We start from the raw sequence: 17,581 nt of genomic DNA on the forward strand, positions 1-17,581 counted from the left end.
TCTTTCCAAAATTTGAATGTTGTATATCGGCAACCTTTAGATTGGACGGTTTGGACCATTTCTAATCTTCTTTGATCCAGTTAGTACCAACTAGGTTTATTTTATATATATATATTTAATTATTTTTAATATTTTGAAATTTGGATTGAATATTTCAAGTTTAACTACAGTTGTCTGTGCAACATACATCAACAAAAGTACACACAATCAGTACGTATTACATGCACTTATACAACATACGGCTACATACTTGTACTAAGCTATATAGTAGATTTAGATTGGTAGGTTCCATAAGCGTTTCTAGTAGTAACGTTGTGTGTACAACACTACAACTCATACCTTAACAAATGCGCTTTGGAGTGGAAATAATTCTCTTATTCTCCGACCCCTCTCCTCTAAGGGTTCTTGCCTGATAAAATATTTTGCAAATAGATTTCTGGTTCGAAAACACAATTCTTCATCTCTCCCTTCCACCTATTTTTTTAAAAAAAGAAAATAAATTAATATTTGAACCCTCTATTATTGAATATTTTTGGGTATTGAATACATCACATTATCTCTAACACACAAGTTATACAACTCCTACTCCATCTTAATATGAGTCACACAATAATTTGTGTCCTACAATAATTTATGCAATAGTAAGCATCACAACATGACCTACAAAATTCATTACGAAGTATCAAACAGAGAGGTACAAAACGTCGCCACTTAATGCCTGCATTATCGTGGTGTTTCCATCACAAATTTAACAGAAATTTGGCAATTCATAATCATATATCATATAATTCATATTTGATGACAACAATGTTATATGAGAAAATTACATCATCATAGAAAATAGACAAGAAATTTATTATTATTGCATGATTAATAATAATTATATGGGACCTTAGCTTATTTCTTCAGTATATAAATGGACAAGATAAAATAACTGTTCCAAACATGGACATACATGAAATATGAGAATTGAGAGCCATAAACTATATGTTATGTTATTTCACCACAAAAAATAATGTTACATTGCTTGAAATTTAGTTAGAACTTTCAATCATTGAAACCCTTATTTGAACCACAAGAACTCTTTACCAAATTATATATGGGCCAAAGAAATGCTTCCTTGAAATCGAATGATAAAATTTATGAACACGTTATGTTTTAAGGGGCTATAGTACTGTTAGTTATTGAAATTGTTCGTACACATTCTTGTACCAAAATATTTGAGCCACGTACATGATCTCTTTACCAAACCATGTATGCATGGGCCTAAGGAAATTATTCGTACAAGCATGTACGTAAAATGCAAAATTAGGTAACCCTTCATGTAATGATTAGGGTCAATTTATTATCTAAAAAAGTACTCTCTCGGTTTTTGTAAAAATAGTTCAAATTTGGAGAGTTGGCATACATCACTTTAATCAATGTTTGTAGTTCATCCATAAAATTACACTTAATCGTATGGTTACTTGTAAAATTCGTTTCAATATATAGTTTCCGAATATAATTTTTTATAACTTAAATTTATTGATAATTAGATATATTATTGATCAAAATTTTATGTTAGCATATGTGTTGGTCAAAATAGAGAATACAACAAAGCGAATATTTTACTTTTCTTATATTATGTTAATATTGGTCGTAATATTTATTAATTTATGCATGAGTTTGCAAATAATTTACTCTATGATCATAATTAAAGATATTGGTAATGTATGAATGATCGAGAGGGGTCTGATTAGATAAACTTATGTTTAGTTTGCCGATTCTAAATGTGGAGCTAAGGAAAATCCTGTAAATGAGCCCCATGAAATTTAATCCCCATATAATACTTTGCTACAAATCTAAGGAGGAGAACACTGGGAACTCTGAATCTCTTTTAGATTATTGTGCTTTGCTATTGTTGCAACTCCATTCAATAATAATACGAATCAGAATAATACTACTCTGTACTTTTAATGGTTGGCCTTTTAGTTGAGGGTTAAACGGTATGAAAGACACAAACGCGTCGGAAAAACAGGAAGTTGTGAAAATAAGTGGCTAAATGGTTCTACTTTTGTTACCAAAGGTAACCACTTGATAATGAGTGGCTCCCAATATATTTACATGTTTCTCGAGGTCTAACTGTGCAAATTTCAGACTTTAGCTTTAAGGTGTGGTTCACTTTTTTTTTTTTTTTTTTCTAGTCCCCACTCTCTCAATTTCAATTAACTAATTCCATATTTTTGTGGGTTGATGATGATCCATGGAAATGATTGAATGCATAAATAAGTTAGTGAATGTGACTACAAACTTTTCAGGTTGGGCTAAAGGGACCCATTTAGGTTGTTAGAAGAGTTGGATAAAGACCAATCAAATTGGTGATATAAAGCCTAAAAATAAGGTAATAATCCATACGTTTGGACTAATTTCGGAGGTTTTGTGACCCGTTGTCAAATAATCTCAGCATTACAGGGAATACATCCTATGGTCATATAATGTTGTTTAAAACTATATATGGACAGTAGTTTGTCATATATTGGCATTTGGTGCCTTTAACTTAGATAAGAGTAAAGAAGGTGTGTACGAAAATGACTAAATTGACGATTTAAATGCAAAGCGGATGATTTAATTTGACCACTCGAGGTGTTAAAGGTTCAGAAATGTCTAAAATTGTCTAAAATTTATAATACTCAAAATTAGACCAATTACAAAAGTTATGAGACCTGCTAACAAAAAATATCGAGGTCGTAAAGGATGCCTAATTTTGGGGTTCAAATGATGAGTTTTGTTCATTTATTTGGCTATTTTGAAATTATGTTGCATTATTAGTAGTACATCCAAGTTTAGGGTGTGTATATTTTACCCCTTTTAAGAAAATATTCTAAGTCAAGTCTCCAAATCAAACAAGTACTAAAATTAGTTTAAAAAGAGAAGGTCAATTATCTTAGGAGGTTAAACTTTTAAGGGTGATACTTATGTGTGTGTGATGATATTGGACTACTGGGCTACTAATAATGTTATTTACTAAGTACATATGAATATATGATATCTTTTTCTCACTATTTAAGACTTCTGGCTACTTCTGGTACTTTGATTATCTATGAAGATTTGTTGTTTGATATACTCCCCTTTTGGAGTAAATTTCTGTCTCTTTTGGAGTGATATAGCCTTGCCAAAATCCCAATTACAGGCACATTTATACACTGCTACACAAGAAGTTATTGTATGGTCTTGGACCATCATTTCTCAATTAGGTTTTATTTTTATTATTTATTTATTTATTTATTTATTTATTTTTTTTAGTAAAAGTGGTAAATTCCCTTGCTTTAAGAACAATTGTCTGTGTCAAAAAAAAAAAAAAAAAAAAAAAAAAAAAAAACTCCCTCTAGGTTTATGCCTTGATTGATTACCAATTTACCATAGACACATAATTTAAAATTTTATAAAAAAGTGAGTGAGTATAAGATATGATAGGATAAAGTAAGAAAAAAATTAAAAGGAGGTTCAATATATATATATTAAAAAAAAGGTAAACAAAATATTTTCAAAAAGGGTGCAAATGTATAATTATTGAGTTATAAGAAGTAAGATAAGAAAAATGGATATAATAGGGTATATAAAAGATTTTTCCTTTTAGAGTCTGCTCACTTAAGCTTGATTTCAGTTCAGTTTAGCTCCAATCAATTTAGTTCAGTTCAATTCATCTCCAATCAGTTTAGTTCAGTTCAGTTCAGCTCCCAATTTTCTTCTCTCATAAAATATTCATTTCAACTCTATTCAGTTCAGTTTAGCTCCAATATAATTAGTTCAGTTTAGCTCCGTAAATGTGAACATGCCCTTATTTTAAAGGATAACTCATTGGTCTAAGATAATACAAAACTTACTTGACCCTTCACAACAAGTAACAAGTATCAATTTTCAACTCTAAAGAATGCTTACTAAAAGAAAATTATCATATATAATCTTAACAAGATACTCATCTAAAACAAAGAACATGTGACTATGTTCTAGTCAAGTTAATTTTCTTAAACATTGTGTTTTAATTACTATACATTTTAAAGATGTCCTACACATATTTTGTTTACTCCGTAAATATTAGCTTTATAGTAACATATATGTTCAGCCCACATCTTATCTACTGTCTAGTATTATGAATCTAACTCACATTTAATTATTTGACCATGGAATTTAGCTTATCTAATTGAGAATATAATTTCTTACTATTGTACTTTTTCCCATCACCAAATTGGGCAAAAGAATAACTTTGTAAGAGCAAGGTGTCACACCCACAAAAGTCTTTATACCCCAAAAACCCATCAAAGTCTTACCCAAAAACAAGATTAATTCACCACCACCAACTCATCAATTGACCAATTAATCCATCATTTTACACGTGTCGATTGTTGAGCCCTCCAATTTAGCAAATTAACTAATTTCAAAAAATAACAGTAAATAACACAACAAAAAGCACATTAAACAAAAATAATGATTGGAATCAGCTTGTGAACATTCGACACGTGTCAAGATCTTAGCTAAACTAAGCAGGTCGGCAGTCAGTAAAGTAGTAGTAACTCTAGAAGGTACTCCACCCACTCTTCCAGAAACTTCTGGGAAACTCCTGGCTATTATTCATCGAACAATGTAGTGGCTCAGATTTTGCCACTTGTCCTAATATTCCACATCACTATCCTACGTGGCACACGGGTTGCTCCGATAATGATACGCCCCCCTTTTAATTCGTCTCCCCCACCCCCAATTTCAATTTCTCCTAAATTAGGGCACACTTTCTCTCTCGTCTGAAATATTTATTTTTGCTCCTGTAAATCGCAAACTACAAAGAAACTGAGGTTTTTGCTGGATTTTTGGTGGGGTTTTGCTTAATTTTTTTGGGGTTTTTTTAATTTGATTTTTGGCTGGATATTCTGTTTATAAATTTTTTTAGTTGGGATTTTCTCTGTTATCGATTTGAGGGAAGGAGGAGGAAGGGTGCCATGAATGGTGGGGAGGGAGAAGGAGGAGAAAGTGAGATGCAAATGGAGGTAGAAATGGGGGAGGAGGAGAGAGAAAGAAGGGTGTATATGTGGGGGTATTTACCGGGAGCATTGCCGCAGAGAACACCGTTACAGTCTCCGACTATTGTGAAGCTTCCGCCGTCGATTGGAACTTTCTGGAAGGATGTTTGTGGTGGTGGTTGTGGTTTCGCTATGGCCATTTCTGGTGCACTTTTCTCTCTCTTCTTTCTTTCTCTGTTTTTTCTTTGTTGGAATTTGATGTGATTGGATTTGATTGAAGTTGAGTGATTCTGCTTTCTGATGATGTTGAGCCACTCTATTTTGATCTCGATTGTAGAGTTAGGGTTTTTGAGTTTGAATTTGTTCTGGTTTTGGGTAAAATGTGATTTAAGATGGTGGGAAAATGATAGGATTGATCATTTGGGTTATTATAATAGACTTTATATGATCAAATTTAGCTTCTGGGTTAGTGAGGAATCATTTATTTGATTTGGGTTAGTTAATTTTGATTGTGATTGGCGAATGGTTAAGTGAATTTGATGTTTTAAGGGGGGGAAAAATGAGATTTGATTTGAGATGCAATAAAGTTAAATAGCATATCTTGATGGTTTAATTTGGCAATGTAGGTAATTGTATGTTTCATTTTAACTGTTGAGCTGTGTATTGAATCCAGATACTGGGAAGCTGATAACTTGGGGATCTACTGATGATTTAGGGCAGAGTTATGTGACTTCTGGAAAACATGGGGTAATGCACAAGTTTCTGATGCCCTAAATGCTACATTTTCTATTAAGATTAAGAATTTGTATTAAATGGGTGTAAAAATGTATTTTTCAAGGAAACGCCAGAGGCTTTTCCACTTCCTACAGAAGCTCCCATTGTAAGGGCAGCTGCTGGTTGGGCACATTGTGTTTCAATTACAGGTATTACTATTCATTCGTGTTTTCGGGTTCTTGTTGAATCTCTTATTGAATAGATTGTTGTTTAAGTTTTGGCCTTAATGGATTTTCAGACGGCGGAGAAGTTTATACTTGGGGATGGAAGGAGTGTGTTCCCTCGGGGAAGGTTTTTGGAGATTCTTCTTCTGGAGGAAGTTTAGAGAAGGATGCACTTGAAAAACAAGTTTCGATGTTTCCCGAACAAGGTAACTATGGATGGTTCAATTATTTATAGTGTAAAGAAGAGATCATGCTCTTTTGCTGGTTGAATTATCAGATTTGCTTCATAGATGATTTTTGGCAGTTAGCCCCCGAGGGTCAAAAAATGCTAGTGGTAGTGGGTCAGGAACCGGTTTTGACAATAAAGGAGCAGGAGAAGAAACTGCAAAGCGAAGACGAGTTTCATCAGCTAAACAAGCTGCTGAAAGCTCCACAACTAGTGAAGAAACTCTCTCGGCATTGCCCTGTCTAGTTACACTTAGCCCAGGAGTGAGAATATCAACTGTTGCTGCTGGGGGCAGGCATACTCTAGCATTGTCAGGTAAAATTCGAGCTTGATCTTGCTTCTACATTTTTGGGTGTCATTACAGTAACCAAAATTGAAAAGTTAGCTTGTTTTTGTTCATTTCAGTCTTCGAATATAGATAAATATACTGATGTAACCGGATTGAATGATGATCGACTAGTTAGGCACTTTGCTTGTTGTTAGTTTTATACCTTTTCAAACTTATACCTCAAAGTATGCTATGTGATGAGACTGCTGATGGATCTTATTTCCCTGAAGCTTCAGATGTAGGACAAGTGTGGGGTTGGGGCTATGGAGGAGAAGGACAACTGGGCTTGGGTTCAAGGATTCGAATGGTATCATCTCCACACCCTGTACCATGTATAGAGTCTTCATATAGGAAGGACAGACATTCAGGGTTTTCTCAAGGTGGCTTAAACTCGGATGGCCATGGATTTAGAGTTCCTGGATCTTACATCAAGGGAATTGCTTGTGGGGGACGACACAGTGCGGCAATAACAGGTGAGGGTCATATAATTCACAATTATTGTCATCATAAATATGCAATGAGTGTATAAGTCAATGTCTATACAATGACATAAGCGTTCTACTAATTTCATATTTACATATCTAGTCTTGTAACTTTTTAAACATTATTTCTAGCCGAACTGCACAGTGGAGAGCAGCAGTTTATCTGTATAGTTTCGTTTTCTAGCTATGTACTGAATATTTTTTTTCCGGTTATGTTGAATAGATGCTGGAGCAATCCTAGCCTTTGGTTGGGGCCTCTATGGACAGGTATGTAAAAGACGCCTACTATTTTCCTTATGCTTGTTACTGGGTTAGAATTTTTTCTTCAGAAGCGTTGAATTATTTGGATTTTATGTTGGGGTGATGTACATGTACCTAGCGTCAAAAAGCTCAATTTTGAAAGTTGCTATGGTGAAAATTAGAGTTTTACTTATTTTGAAAGCCCTTGTGTTGGTGCCTTCTTGTAGTAGGGCATACTATTCTTTAACTTCTCTAGAAAGATTATGGTTTGTTAGTTCGATAATTCATTTTAGCTGTCAAGATATTGCTTTGATTAGTGGAGCGATAGAAACCTTACAAAGCTCTTGTACATTTATGAGCATGTTTGGTGTAGAATGTAGTTGTGGAATAAGTAACAATTAGAATTAAATGCTCTATGAAATGAACTGAATAGATTTTGGTTTAAGTATTAGATGTGATTGTTTTAGAGTTATGAGGGATAGTAACAAATATGCTTTGGAGATATATAAAAAAAATAAGCGTTGCGAAAGAAACTAAGAATGGGGAAACCACTTTGGAATCTGTTACAAACAGATACTTTATTTGTTATCAAACTTGTAGTCACCAGTTGAAAGTTAGATCCTGGTTATTCTTGAAAAACTAATGTTCTAAAACTGTCGCCTTGAATCCAATTTGACTAGCTAAGCCTTGCCTGAACAAAAGCTACAGAACTGTAATCTTAAATAGTTAAGTGGGTAATTAATGTGTCATTTTGTTAATGGTTATCAACTCTTTGTTAATTCAAGAAAGCATATAACGTATCAAGTTTTGCTTTCATTTTTTATTATCCGTTGCATCAACTGCATTTTGTATGATTATGTAGGTAAATAGATTTGGTGGAGAAAAAAGCAAAGTAGATGTTCAAGATGAAGCACTCTCTAGCAAGGGATCAGATGATTATATTCTTCTAACTTTATTGCTTTACCTTTGTATTTATTGTTAAAGGGAAGGGAAGTCAATGGAATAATCGACTGCCTCTCTCGAGACATTCTTAACAAATCATGACTGTGCTATTGCAGTGTGGGCAAGGTGCCACTGATGATGTGCTAAGCCCTACTTGTGTATCCTCGTTGCTTGGTATTCGAATTGAGGCAGCTGCGGCAGGATTATGGCACACACTCTGTATATCTACAGAGGGCGATGTTTATGCCTTTGGAGGGAACCAATTTGGGCAGCTGGGAACTGGTTCTGACCAAGCTGAGGTATATCCTTCTCAGATTGATGATATATTTCTTCATGTTCAATATATTCATTCCTTTCAGATGTGCTATGCCGCAAGATTCTGTATCTATTTAACATCTCTTCTGAACCTGTTTGTTTAGCATGTTTCTTATGATAGCATTTGTTTCTTTCAGACTCTCCCAAGGCTGTTGGATGCACCAAGCATAGAAAGTGTTAATGCAAAAATAGTATCTTGTGGGGCACGTCATAGTGCCGTAGTTACAGGTATTTATCAAGTTGGTGTCTATTTTTTTGCATCTCTACTGTCAGTCTTGCCGCATGCCAATTTGCATTTATTCATTAGCTTATAGTCAGCGATGCGATGTTTATAGCTCTTAAGGTACCAGAAAGTTGTGAATTTTGGAACATTATTTATGTTATAGCTTGGACGCCTGTAGGAAATTTCTGTAGAAAAAATCCGTAAAGATCTAATGCCTTTTTTTGCATACCCTGTTCACAAGGACTTCTTGAACATTTATTTTGATCTGTTTCATCTGGGATGGCTAGTCAAGAGTGACTTGGTCAAGCTGCCTATGCGTTTATTGTTTACCCATGCTGCATTTATATCTTGGAATGAAATAATAAGACTATAAGAGTTATAAGACCAAGGGGCTGTATATGTTTCTAGTGGTATAGTAACAGTTTTGATATAGTTACTGATAATTATAATTGCTAATATTATGCTTCTTTTGTTTAGAGGACGGGAAAGTTTTCTGTTGGGGCTGGAACAAGTATGGACAGGTAGGAAATCTTGTCATTGTAGCTTACCATAGGATGAACACTGGCCATCACTTACTCCTTAAATTAACTTCTTGATAATGTTATGTAGCTTGGATTGGGGGATGCAATTGATCGCAACATTCCATCCCAAGTAAAGATTGACGGTTGTGTGGCAAAAAACGCGGCTTGTGGCTGGTGGCATACACTCTTACTAGCCGAATCTCCCACTTGAGCTGGGGAACTTAGCTAGCCGTGGCTCAGTTTTGTTAGGTTAGCAGCTTAAGTTAAGTGATTGGGGAATTTAAGTGATTTATATGAATCTCTGTAAATAGGGAAGCATAGGCTCCGTTTGTATACAGTTGTGCGTGTGATCATTCTTTTCATGGGTAGGCTTTGATATTTAGCTTCAGTCCCTTTGCTTTTCTGATGAAGACCAATGTACTATAGATTTTGGTCAATCCTGTACATTATCTTATCTTGATTTGGCAACTCATGAAAACGCCATTGTAATCATGCAAGGGTGTAAACTATTGTCTGGGATTTCAATAAAGAGCACTTCTTGTACTAGTGTGGTTTTATTTTGTTAGAGGTTTGATGTATGGTAATTATAAAAGAAATTATGGTAAGTATCCATTTTTTGTTTGTGGCAAAATCGAATGCATCTAGCACGGTAGCACCCATGTTGACATTGTGCACTTAGGTTTACGAATTTATGCCCCATATATGTTGGCAATGTGCACCTAGGTTTATGAGCTCAATATATAGTGGTGGGAGCAAGCCCTATTGTGGTCTCGTATGCACCATATTATGTTATACAATCTTGGATGCACAATACAAAATTTCTTTGCTCTAATTTTGTTGCCTTTATCTACTTCGGGCTTGTTCTCATTGATTGAACTCAGCTGAACTGGATTTATTAGAGCTGAACTGAACTGAACTTATTAGAGCTGAATTGAAATGAATATTTTATAAGAGAAGGAAATTAGGAGCGGAGGAACTGAACTTATTAGAGTTGAGCTGAACTGAATTGAAAATTCGTATGAGAACAAGCCCGAATATGTTATGAAGTACCTAAACGATACATACAATAATAATTCAAATGCAACAAAACTTCATATCTGGAACTCAATGGTATACCACTTGGTGTTTCCCTGGTGGGATGCCAAAGTTTTTGAAGCACACTTTGAGCATAGGTTGTTATAATTTGTTCAATTATAATTCAAATAGTATTTTTTTTTTTTTTCTTTTTAATATAGTTGTAGAAATTCTCACTTGGGATGGATTTAGGGATGTTTTCTAGAACTATATTGAACTAAGGATGGAGTTAGGGATAAAGTGATTAAAAATTTAAAATCCCTTACATATTCCACATATCATCATTCATCACATAGGTGGTACAAAAGGGAATACAAATGTAGATGAAAGAAGGATGAAATTGCTTAGTAAGGATATTCTAAAAACTTCTCATTCATTTTCGACATCCAACTCATTCATCAATTTTCTATCTTTATCATATCCTCATAACTCTATGATCTCTCCTCGTCACAAAAAAAAATATTTAATCCGCATACAAAAAAAGTACATTAAAATGTCAAGAGAATTAGATAATTAACCATTTCGATCCTCCTTAACCATCTCCCAAGTGCAATTGAATAAACCTAAAAAAAACTATGAACAACAAAAATCATACTTTTATCAAACAAGCCCAATTTGAAAGGAATAAAATTAAACCCTACATTCCAAATTCATGGAATTTCCTACAATAAACTCCTAGAAAAGTAGCGCAAAATCAAAGATTTAGAACCTAATTAAAATGCTAGGGAAAAATGGGGTATGATCTAAAGGTGAAATCTTGAAGATAAATTTGTGAAGATGTTTGGATGTCAGCGCATGAATGGGAATTATTCAATCAATCTTTCTCCTTCTTTCACTAGTTTCTTATTGCCAGCTCCATTGCCTACCTGGCCTCAAGGTTTGTTTCTCAACTTTGTTACTTTTTCTCATTAATAATTATATTCTCGTTTAAATTCTATGTTTAATCTTCTTCTATAACTAATTTTATATTATTGACCACTTTTGTTAATTTTGAAGATGTGAATTTTAATTGTAACTTTCAATTTTGGTAGACTTTAATGAATGATACTAAGAATATATTTGATTTTGTAAGAATTTTTTGTCACGATATCTTGTAACTTGTAATTTTTAAATCTCCACCATCTTTTAAAGTGGTAATAGATGGTAATGAAAATTTACGGACTTATTAGACTATCATATGTACTTGGTATAAAAATTCATTACCACTACCACCATTTTAAACATGTCTACCAAACAAATTATCTGTTTTCACTAATGATTGGAATGGTAGAGTTTGGTGTGCCATCAATGCGAAAAATCAGCTAAGTAGGGATACCAGGATTTGAATTGATCGTATAGAAATGATCATCAGTTCGTATTGGTCTTATCAATTTGATATTAGTTAACTGTTGTTCCTTGTTAGAATCTTCTAGTTCATATAACAGTGTTGACATGTATCGTTTTTTTTTACTAGGCCGAGGATTTGCCAGTGGAACAATTAATCTAGGGGAGCTAGAAGTTGCAGAAATAACCAGGTTTGAGTTTGTTTGGGGGTCTCATCTCTCACATGACAAGCGAAAAGGTGTTTCGTTCTATAAGCCTTTAGGCTTACCTGAAGGATTTTACAGCCTTGGTCATTACTGCCAACCAAACGGCAAGCCTTTGAATGGCTATGTTCTTGTGGCTAAGGATTCCGAGTCACATAATCGTAGCAGTGACTCTGATTCCATCTACTCACCAGCTCTTATGATGCCTCTTGACTATAGTTTAGTTTGGGTTTCGGATGATGGCTTGGGGATTCGTGATCAACCTGGTCACTTTTGGCTTCCCATACCTCCTTACGGTTATAGAGTCCTAGGCTTTGTTGTGTCAACTCTGCTGGGAAAACCTGATTTGGATGAAGTAAGGTGTGTCAGAGAGGACCTTGTTGATGATTCTGAGACTTGTGGTTTAATGCTGGACATATTTTCTAAATTCAGAAAGATCTCTCTCAAAGTTTTCGAGACTAGGCCTTGTAATCGAGGCATGCTAGGGAAAGGTGTCTCAGTAGGAACGTTCTTCTGCAGTAGTACCCTGCGGACTGCAGGAGAAGAAATGCCGGTTGTTTGTTTAAAGAACAAGAACACAAAATGGCAGCATGGAATGCCAAATATTGATCAAATTCATACTCTAATTCATCACTATGGTCCAACCATTTTCTTTCATCCTAAAGAGGTCTACTTTCCATCTTCTGTCTCGTGGTTCTTTGTCAATGGAGCCTTATTGTTCAAAGCAGGGCAGTCCACTGGCGAACCCATCAGTGCTGATGGCTCTAATCTGCCTTGTGGTGGAACAAATGATGGAAAGTTCTGGATAGATATTCCTTATGATGATCGTAGAAAAGTTCTCAAGCATGGAGACCTTGAAAGTGCCGAACTTTATGCTCATGTGAAGCCGGCTTTAGGAGGTACTTTCACTGACATAGCAATGTGGGTGTTTTCGCCTTTCAATGGACCAGCCACCCTAAAGGTTGGACCAACTAACGTTCCCTTAAAAAAGACAGGCGAACATATTGGTGATTGGGAACATTTTACTCTTAGGATAAGCAACTTCACTGGTGAACTTCATAGAGTGTACTTCTCCCAGCACAGTGGTGGTCAGTGGATAAGTGCTTGTGATTTGGAATTCATAGAGGGGAACCGAGTTATTCTATACTCATCGAGGAGCGGTCATGCTAGCTTCCCTCATCCAGGGACTTATCTCCAAGGCTCCTCAAGTCTTGGTATAGGTATAAGAAATGATTGTAGTAAAAGCAACTTTTCTCTGGATTCTAGTACTCAATATCAGATTGTTGCAGCTGAATATCTAGGAAATGATGTTACTGAGCCTTGTTGGCTGCAGTTTATGAGAGAATGGGGACCAAAGATTGTGTATGATTCGAGGAAAGAGTTTGACAAGATAATCAAACGACTTCCACGAGTGCTACGAGGTTCAGTCACTAACTTAGTTGGCAAGTTGCCCGCGGAACTCTCCAAAGAAGAAGGACCAACAGGTCCTAAGGAGAAGGACAACTGGTTAGGGGATGAAAGATGGTAAAATATCATAAACATGTCAAGTTATGTAGCTAGTATTTGCTGTAATGTTGTTAATATACGTTAATTACTCAAATGATTTAACATACATAATTTATGCACAGATATATTGGCTTAGTACATAGCTTAATTTAGGTCTTATGAAGTTATGAGTTTGAGTGCATATCTCTGTTTCTTACCGTGCTCTAGTAGTTTCTTTTTTATGTTCTTACTACCCTTTTGATTTCCTACATACCCTTTAATTTAAATTTGGATACAATATTGATGTAAACGACATTCGATTTATGTGATTACTTGAACATTACCCGACTAAAGCATTACTCCAAGCTAGTCAACAATTATTTTTTGCATTTAGTTTTACATTGAAAACAATTGAATTATTCATTATTAAGTCTTGGGAATAAAGAAAGATGAAAGTAGTCTATGGTCAATGTTCAACTTTGTTCCATTTCAAATTGTTAATGATGCAATAATGCAATATGACGCTACTAAAGGGTGTAGAGTGAAAATAGTAATAACTTATGCATCAAGTCAGATACTTGTATTATGGATTAAAGTCAATTTAAATTGCATGATACAACGAGTAATTAACTAAATTGTATCCTCAATTCGTCACTTGATGAATATGAAAATGATGAAAATGGTCAAAAGTGGTTAAGCTTAGCTTTCAAAAGTCAGAATTCATAGATGGAAATCTTATAAATTATCACCCATATTTAATTAATCAACTACTACTTTCGACAAGATTAGTCAATTTGCATTGGATGTAATTAGATTAAGATATATACAAATGAAGTAGTAGTCAACATGAGCTAAGATTTATGATATACATATTGAATAATACATTAATACTCTCTTGATTGGTTTGACCTTATATATTGTGTCTAATTATACTAATAATTATTAAAAAAAAAAAAATGATTTTTATATATAAGTAGTTTCAGCTCAAATATAATTAATTTTAGGTTTGTGAAATGTCACTTGAACATGCAAGTAAACTTTTCTTCAGATTCATGTTTAAGCCAAGGTTTTTTTTTTTTTTTTTTTCATCCTTTGGATTAATCAGGATTTGGGGATCAATTATGAATAGTTAGATTCTAATACTCTCCCAATTATTGTTGCGAGTATCGAACACACGGTCCTTCCTACCAAGTGTAGTCCGTCCCAATCATATCACCACTGCACCAACAACCAATTAATTGACGGTAGTTCGCTTTCATATGTGTCTTCTTTCAAAGATTAGGTGAGTTAAACAAATGTATACGGATATTATTATTTATTTTTGGTACATTATTGATTTCTAGTTTTGAAAAAAGTCAACAAACTGTGAAGGTATAAGTCAACGAACTTAAAGTGGGGTGATCTGATATATTTGTGGAATACAGATAGATATTCTTATGAAGTTGGAATACAGCATAAAGTGGGATGCAAATTTAACTACAAACTTAAACATTTCGATATTTCATAAGCGGCTTTCATGGTTGAACAAACGTGTGTTTGATTTGACTTAATGATTATTTGACTTTTAAGGTAATTAAAGTACCTTATTGGTCATTATTCAAATGTGTGTCATGCTCAATTGCTCATCCGAGATACTCCGTACAAATTTGCTTCAATTAAATGATGTATTGATACCAATTGGTTGTTGGTGTAGTAGTGATTGGGACTACACTTGGTAGGAAGGACCCGTGTTCGATCCCCCGCAATAAAAATTGGGAGGGCACTGGAATCTAACCACTCAGAACTGATCCCGAATCCGGAAAAAAATGATGTATTGATGTTTGCTAACTGCATGGGTAACAAACTAACAATGGATCGCTTATTAGGTTCTAGAAAAATTATGTATAATGATAATGAATTTGCTTATAACTTATTAAGGAATTGCCTCCTGATGATAAATCTTTAGTAAAAATGATGTGAAACTCTATGATCGTACGCAAATAACGCAATCAATAACATTTTTACTTCTCAAATAGTTTTTTTTTTTTGAAACAACTTCTCAAAGTTCTAGAAAATGTTAATTTAAGATAAGTTTCAATTCAAATGAGTTATTGGTAATACATTGGATGTAAAATCAATTCCATGATACACCTATTTTGTTATAGACAAAAACACAAAATTCATAGATGTAACATACAATACTTTAAAAAATAATAATAATAACTGCACAAGAATTAAATTTTGCATCCAATGCTTTACCAATTAAGTATGATGAGATTAAAATACACATAATTTAGAAAATGATATTTGCACACGCAATTTTGTTTTTCTTTTCTCACGTCAGAAGTGTATCAAAATCAGTTCCCGCTATTTTTAGCAAATTGTATGGAGAATTATAAACTCGAATATAGTGTAAATGAAGATATACTCCGCCATTAACTTATGTGCCTAGAGTAATGTTTGCATGCACCGTCACCAACCATTTTACACATATTGCAAGAAAAAACAACCAAAACGTCCTTAAATACATTCTTAGTAGGCTAGAAGTAAACTGAAAATCCACTCACATTCAAATTAGTAGTACAAGTACTCCATACTAACAATAGCCATCCTAATTTACTCTCCCCATTCAAATTTAGCTTATCCACTTTCATTCTTCATCCACCCCAATTTATTTTAAATTTGGATTTAAAAGACAAATTTGACATCAACACCCTAAACTATAGATTAGGTGCAACTAACACTTCGAACCTTGACTATGATGAGCTAGACATCATTAACTATTAAGTGCCTATTCTGATTTACTAAACTGAGTTGAACTGCCCTGAATTGTTTATGAGAGAAGAAAATTAGGAACTGAACTGATTGGAGCTGAATTAAAATTAAGTTCAAGAGAACAAACCCTAATTTAGATGCAATGCATGCCATTAATGAGTAATTTTGTGCACTCAAACTGAAATATTTATAGTAATAAAAGGGTAGTTGATGATATGCGATGTATGACTTGTATCCCTATCAAAAGTTGATGATTTTTATCTACTAATCAATGTTTGTGATGTTAGTTGTGCCTAGAGCTGTCAAAAGTTGACCCGACTCGAAAAAATGGTGACCCAAATCCGTCCTGACCCGACCTGAAACCAACCCTAGACCCGAGTTGACCTGAGTATGTGAGACTCGAACATGAACTGACCTGGAGATGATCAACCAAAATGTAACCCGTAAAATATTAACCCGAACCGAACTCGACTTGAACCAAAATTGACCCAAAGCCGTTTTAATCCGTCAAAACCCGAATTTAACCCGACTTAATACTAACCTGACCTGAATTCAACCCGACCCGTTCCTAACCCGACCCGAATTTAACCCAACCTGCTATAAACCCGGTCTGAAATCAACCCGACTTGTTATTGACCTAACCTGAAACCTCCGAAATTTCTCAAAAAGCATGGATATTAGCCTTCAATTTCGGAATTTTTTGACTTTTTTTTCACCCGGAAATAAATATTGCCGAAATGTTTACAATGGTCCCTAATATCCTACGTGAGTCCAATTAGATGAGTGGAACCATCCAATTAGCCTTAAACGACTAATTAATCGGTTTACAACTTGCACTGATTTCATTAACTCAAGCTTACCAAAAACATTTATGACAACATATAATGATCATATATGTTAACAAATAGCAATATATAACCAAGAGATGTATCCCCTAAAATCTCAATGCTTTTCGTTAACGGGCCCCAAAACATTCGAAATTTCTCAAAAAGCGTGGATATTAACTTTCAATTTTTGAATTTTTTGACCATTTTCGCCCATATTTAAAAACTGCCGAAATGTTTACCATGGTCCCTAATATCCTCCGGGAGTCCAATTGGGTGGTTGGAACCATCCAATTTGCCTTTAAACGACCAATTAACCGGTTTACAACTTGCAACAATTTCATGAATTCAAGTCTACCACGAACAATTATGACAACAAATAATTGTATATATATATATATATATATATATGGTTCCAAACGAGATTATAAGACCCCGAGATGTATTCCCTAGAATTTCAATACTTTTAGACACCGGGCCCCGAATACTCCAAAATTTCTAAAAAATCGTGGATATTAGCCTTTAATTTTTGAATTTTTTGACTTTTTTTGCCCGAAAATAAAAATTGTCGAAATGTTTACTATGATCCCTAATACCCTACGGGAGTCCAACTGGGTAGGTATAACCATCCAGTTTGCCTTTAAACGGCCAATTTACCGATTTAAAACTTGCCTCGATTTCATTAATGAAAGCCTACCACGAACATTTATGA

At 34.4% G+C, this 17,581-nt stretch overlaps 2 protein-coding genes across 3 annotated transcripts; both read left to right on the forward strand.

The window, feature by feature from the left end:
* The first annotated feature begins 4,726 nt into the window (after positions 1–4,726).
* LOC145642369 (uncharacterized) lies at positions 4,727–9,749 on the forward strand. Of its 2 annotated transcripts, none has more exons than XM_081693525.1 (11): positions 4,727–5,196; positions 5,665–5,738; positions 5,830–5,914; positions 6,004–6,135; positions 6,234–6,470; positions 6,714–6,956; positions 7,189–7,232; positions 8,264–8,446; positions 8,600–8,690; positions 9,163–9,206; positions 9,295–9,749. In XM_081693525.1, the coding sequence occupies exons 1-11, from the start codon at positions 4,971–4,973 to the stop codon at positions 9,415–9,417; spliced, it is 1,482 nt and encodes a 493-aa protein (XP_081549651.1). In that variant the 5' UTR covers positions 4,727–4,970; the 3' UTR covers positions 9,418–9,749. The 2 variants fall into 2 exon arrangements, with proteins under 2 accessions (XP_081549651.1, XP_081549652.1); XM_081693526.1 differs by having other exon boundaries at positions 6,720–6,956.
* A 1,240-nt stretch (positions 9,750–10,989) lies between these two features.
* Positions 10,990–13,334, forward strand: LOC145556625 (hypothetical protein At1g04090-like). Its single transcript, XM_081618276.1, has 2 exons — positions 10,990–11,157; positions 11,734–13,334. Exons 1-2 carry the CDS (start codon positions 11,058–11,060, stop codon positions 13,332–13,334), a joined length of 1,701 nt encoding a protein of 566 aa, XP_081474402.1. The 5' UTR covers positions 10,990–11,057.
* Positions 13,335–17,581: the final 4,247 nt, after the last annotated feature.

This window comes from Chenopodium album, chromosome 8, assembly GCF_948465745.1.
Source record: "Chenopodium album chromosome 8, dcCheAlbu1.1, whole genome shotgun sequence".
In the NCBI taxonomy this organism is placed as follows: domain Eukaryota; kingdom Viridiplantae; phylum Streptophyta; class Magnoliopsida; order Caryophyllales; family Amaranthaceae; genus Chenopodium; species Chenopodium album.

Bases quoted from the DNA above. Each gene is read 5' to 3' on its own strand.
- LOC145642369 (XM_081693525.1), top strand. From the start codon at position 4,971: ATGAATGGTGGGGAGGGAGAAGGAGGAGAAAGTGAGATGCAAATGGAG. The intron at 6,957-7,188 runs GTGAGGGTCATA...TATGTTGAATAG, and splicing joins ACACAGTGCGGCAATAACAG to ATGCTGGAGCAATCCTAGCC. The intron at 7,233-8,263 runs GTATGTAAAAGA...GTGCTATTGCAG, and splicing joins GTTGGGGCCTCTATGGACAG to TGTGGGCAAGGTGCCACTGA.
- LOC145556625 (XM_081618276.1), top strand. From the start codon at position 11,058: ATGTTTGGATGTCAGCGCATGAATGGGAATTATTCAATCAATCTTTCT. The intron at 11,158-11,733 runs GTTTGTTTCTCA...TTTTTTTACTAG, and splicing joins ATTGCCTACCTGGCCTCAAG to GCCGAGGATTTGCCAGTGGA.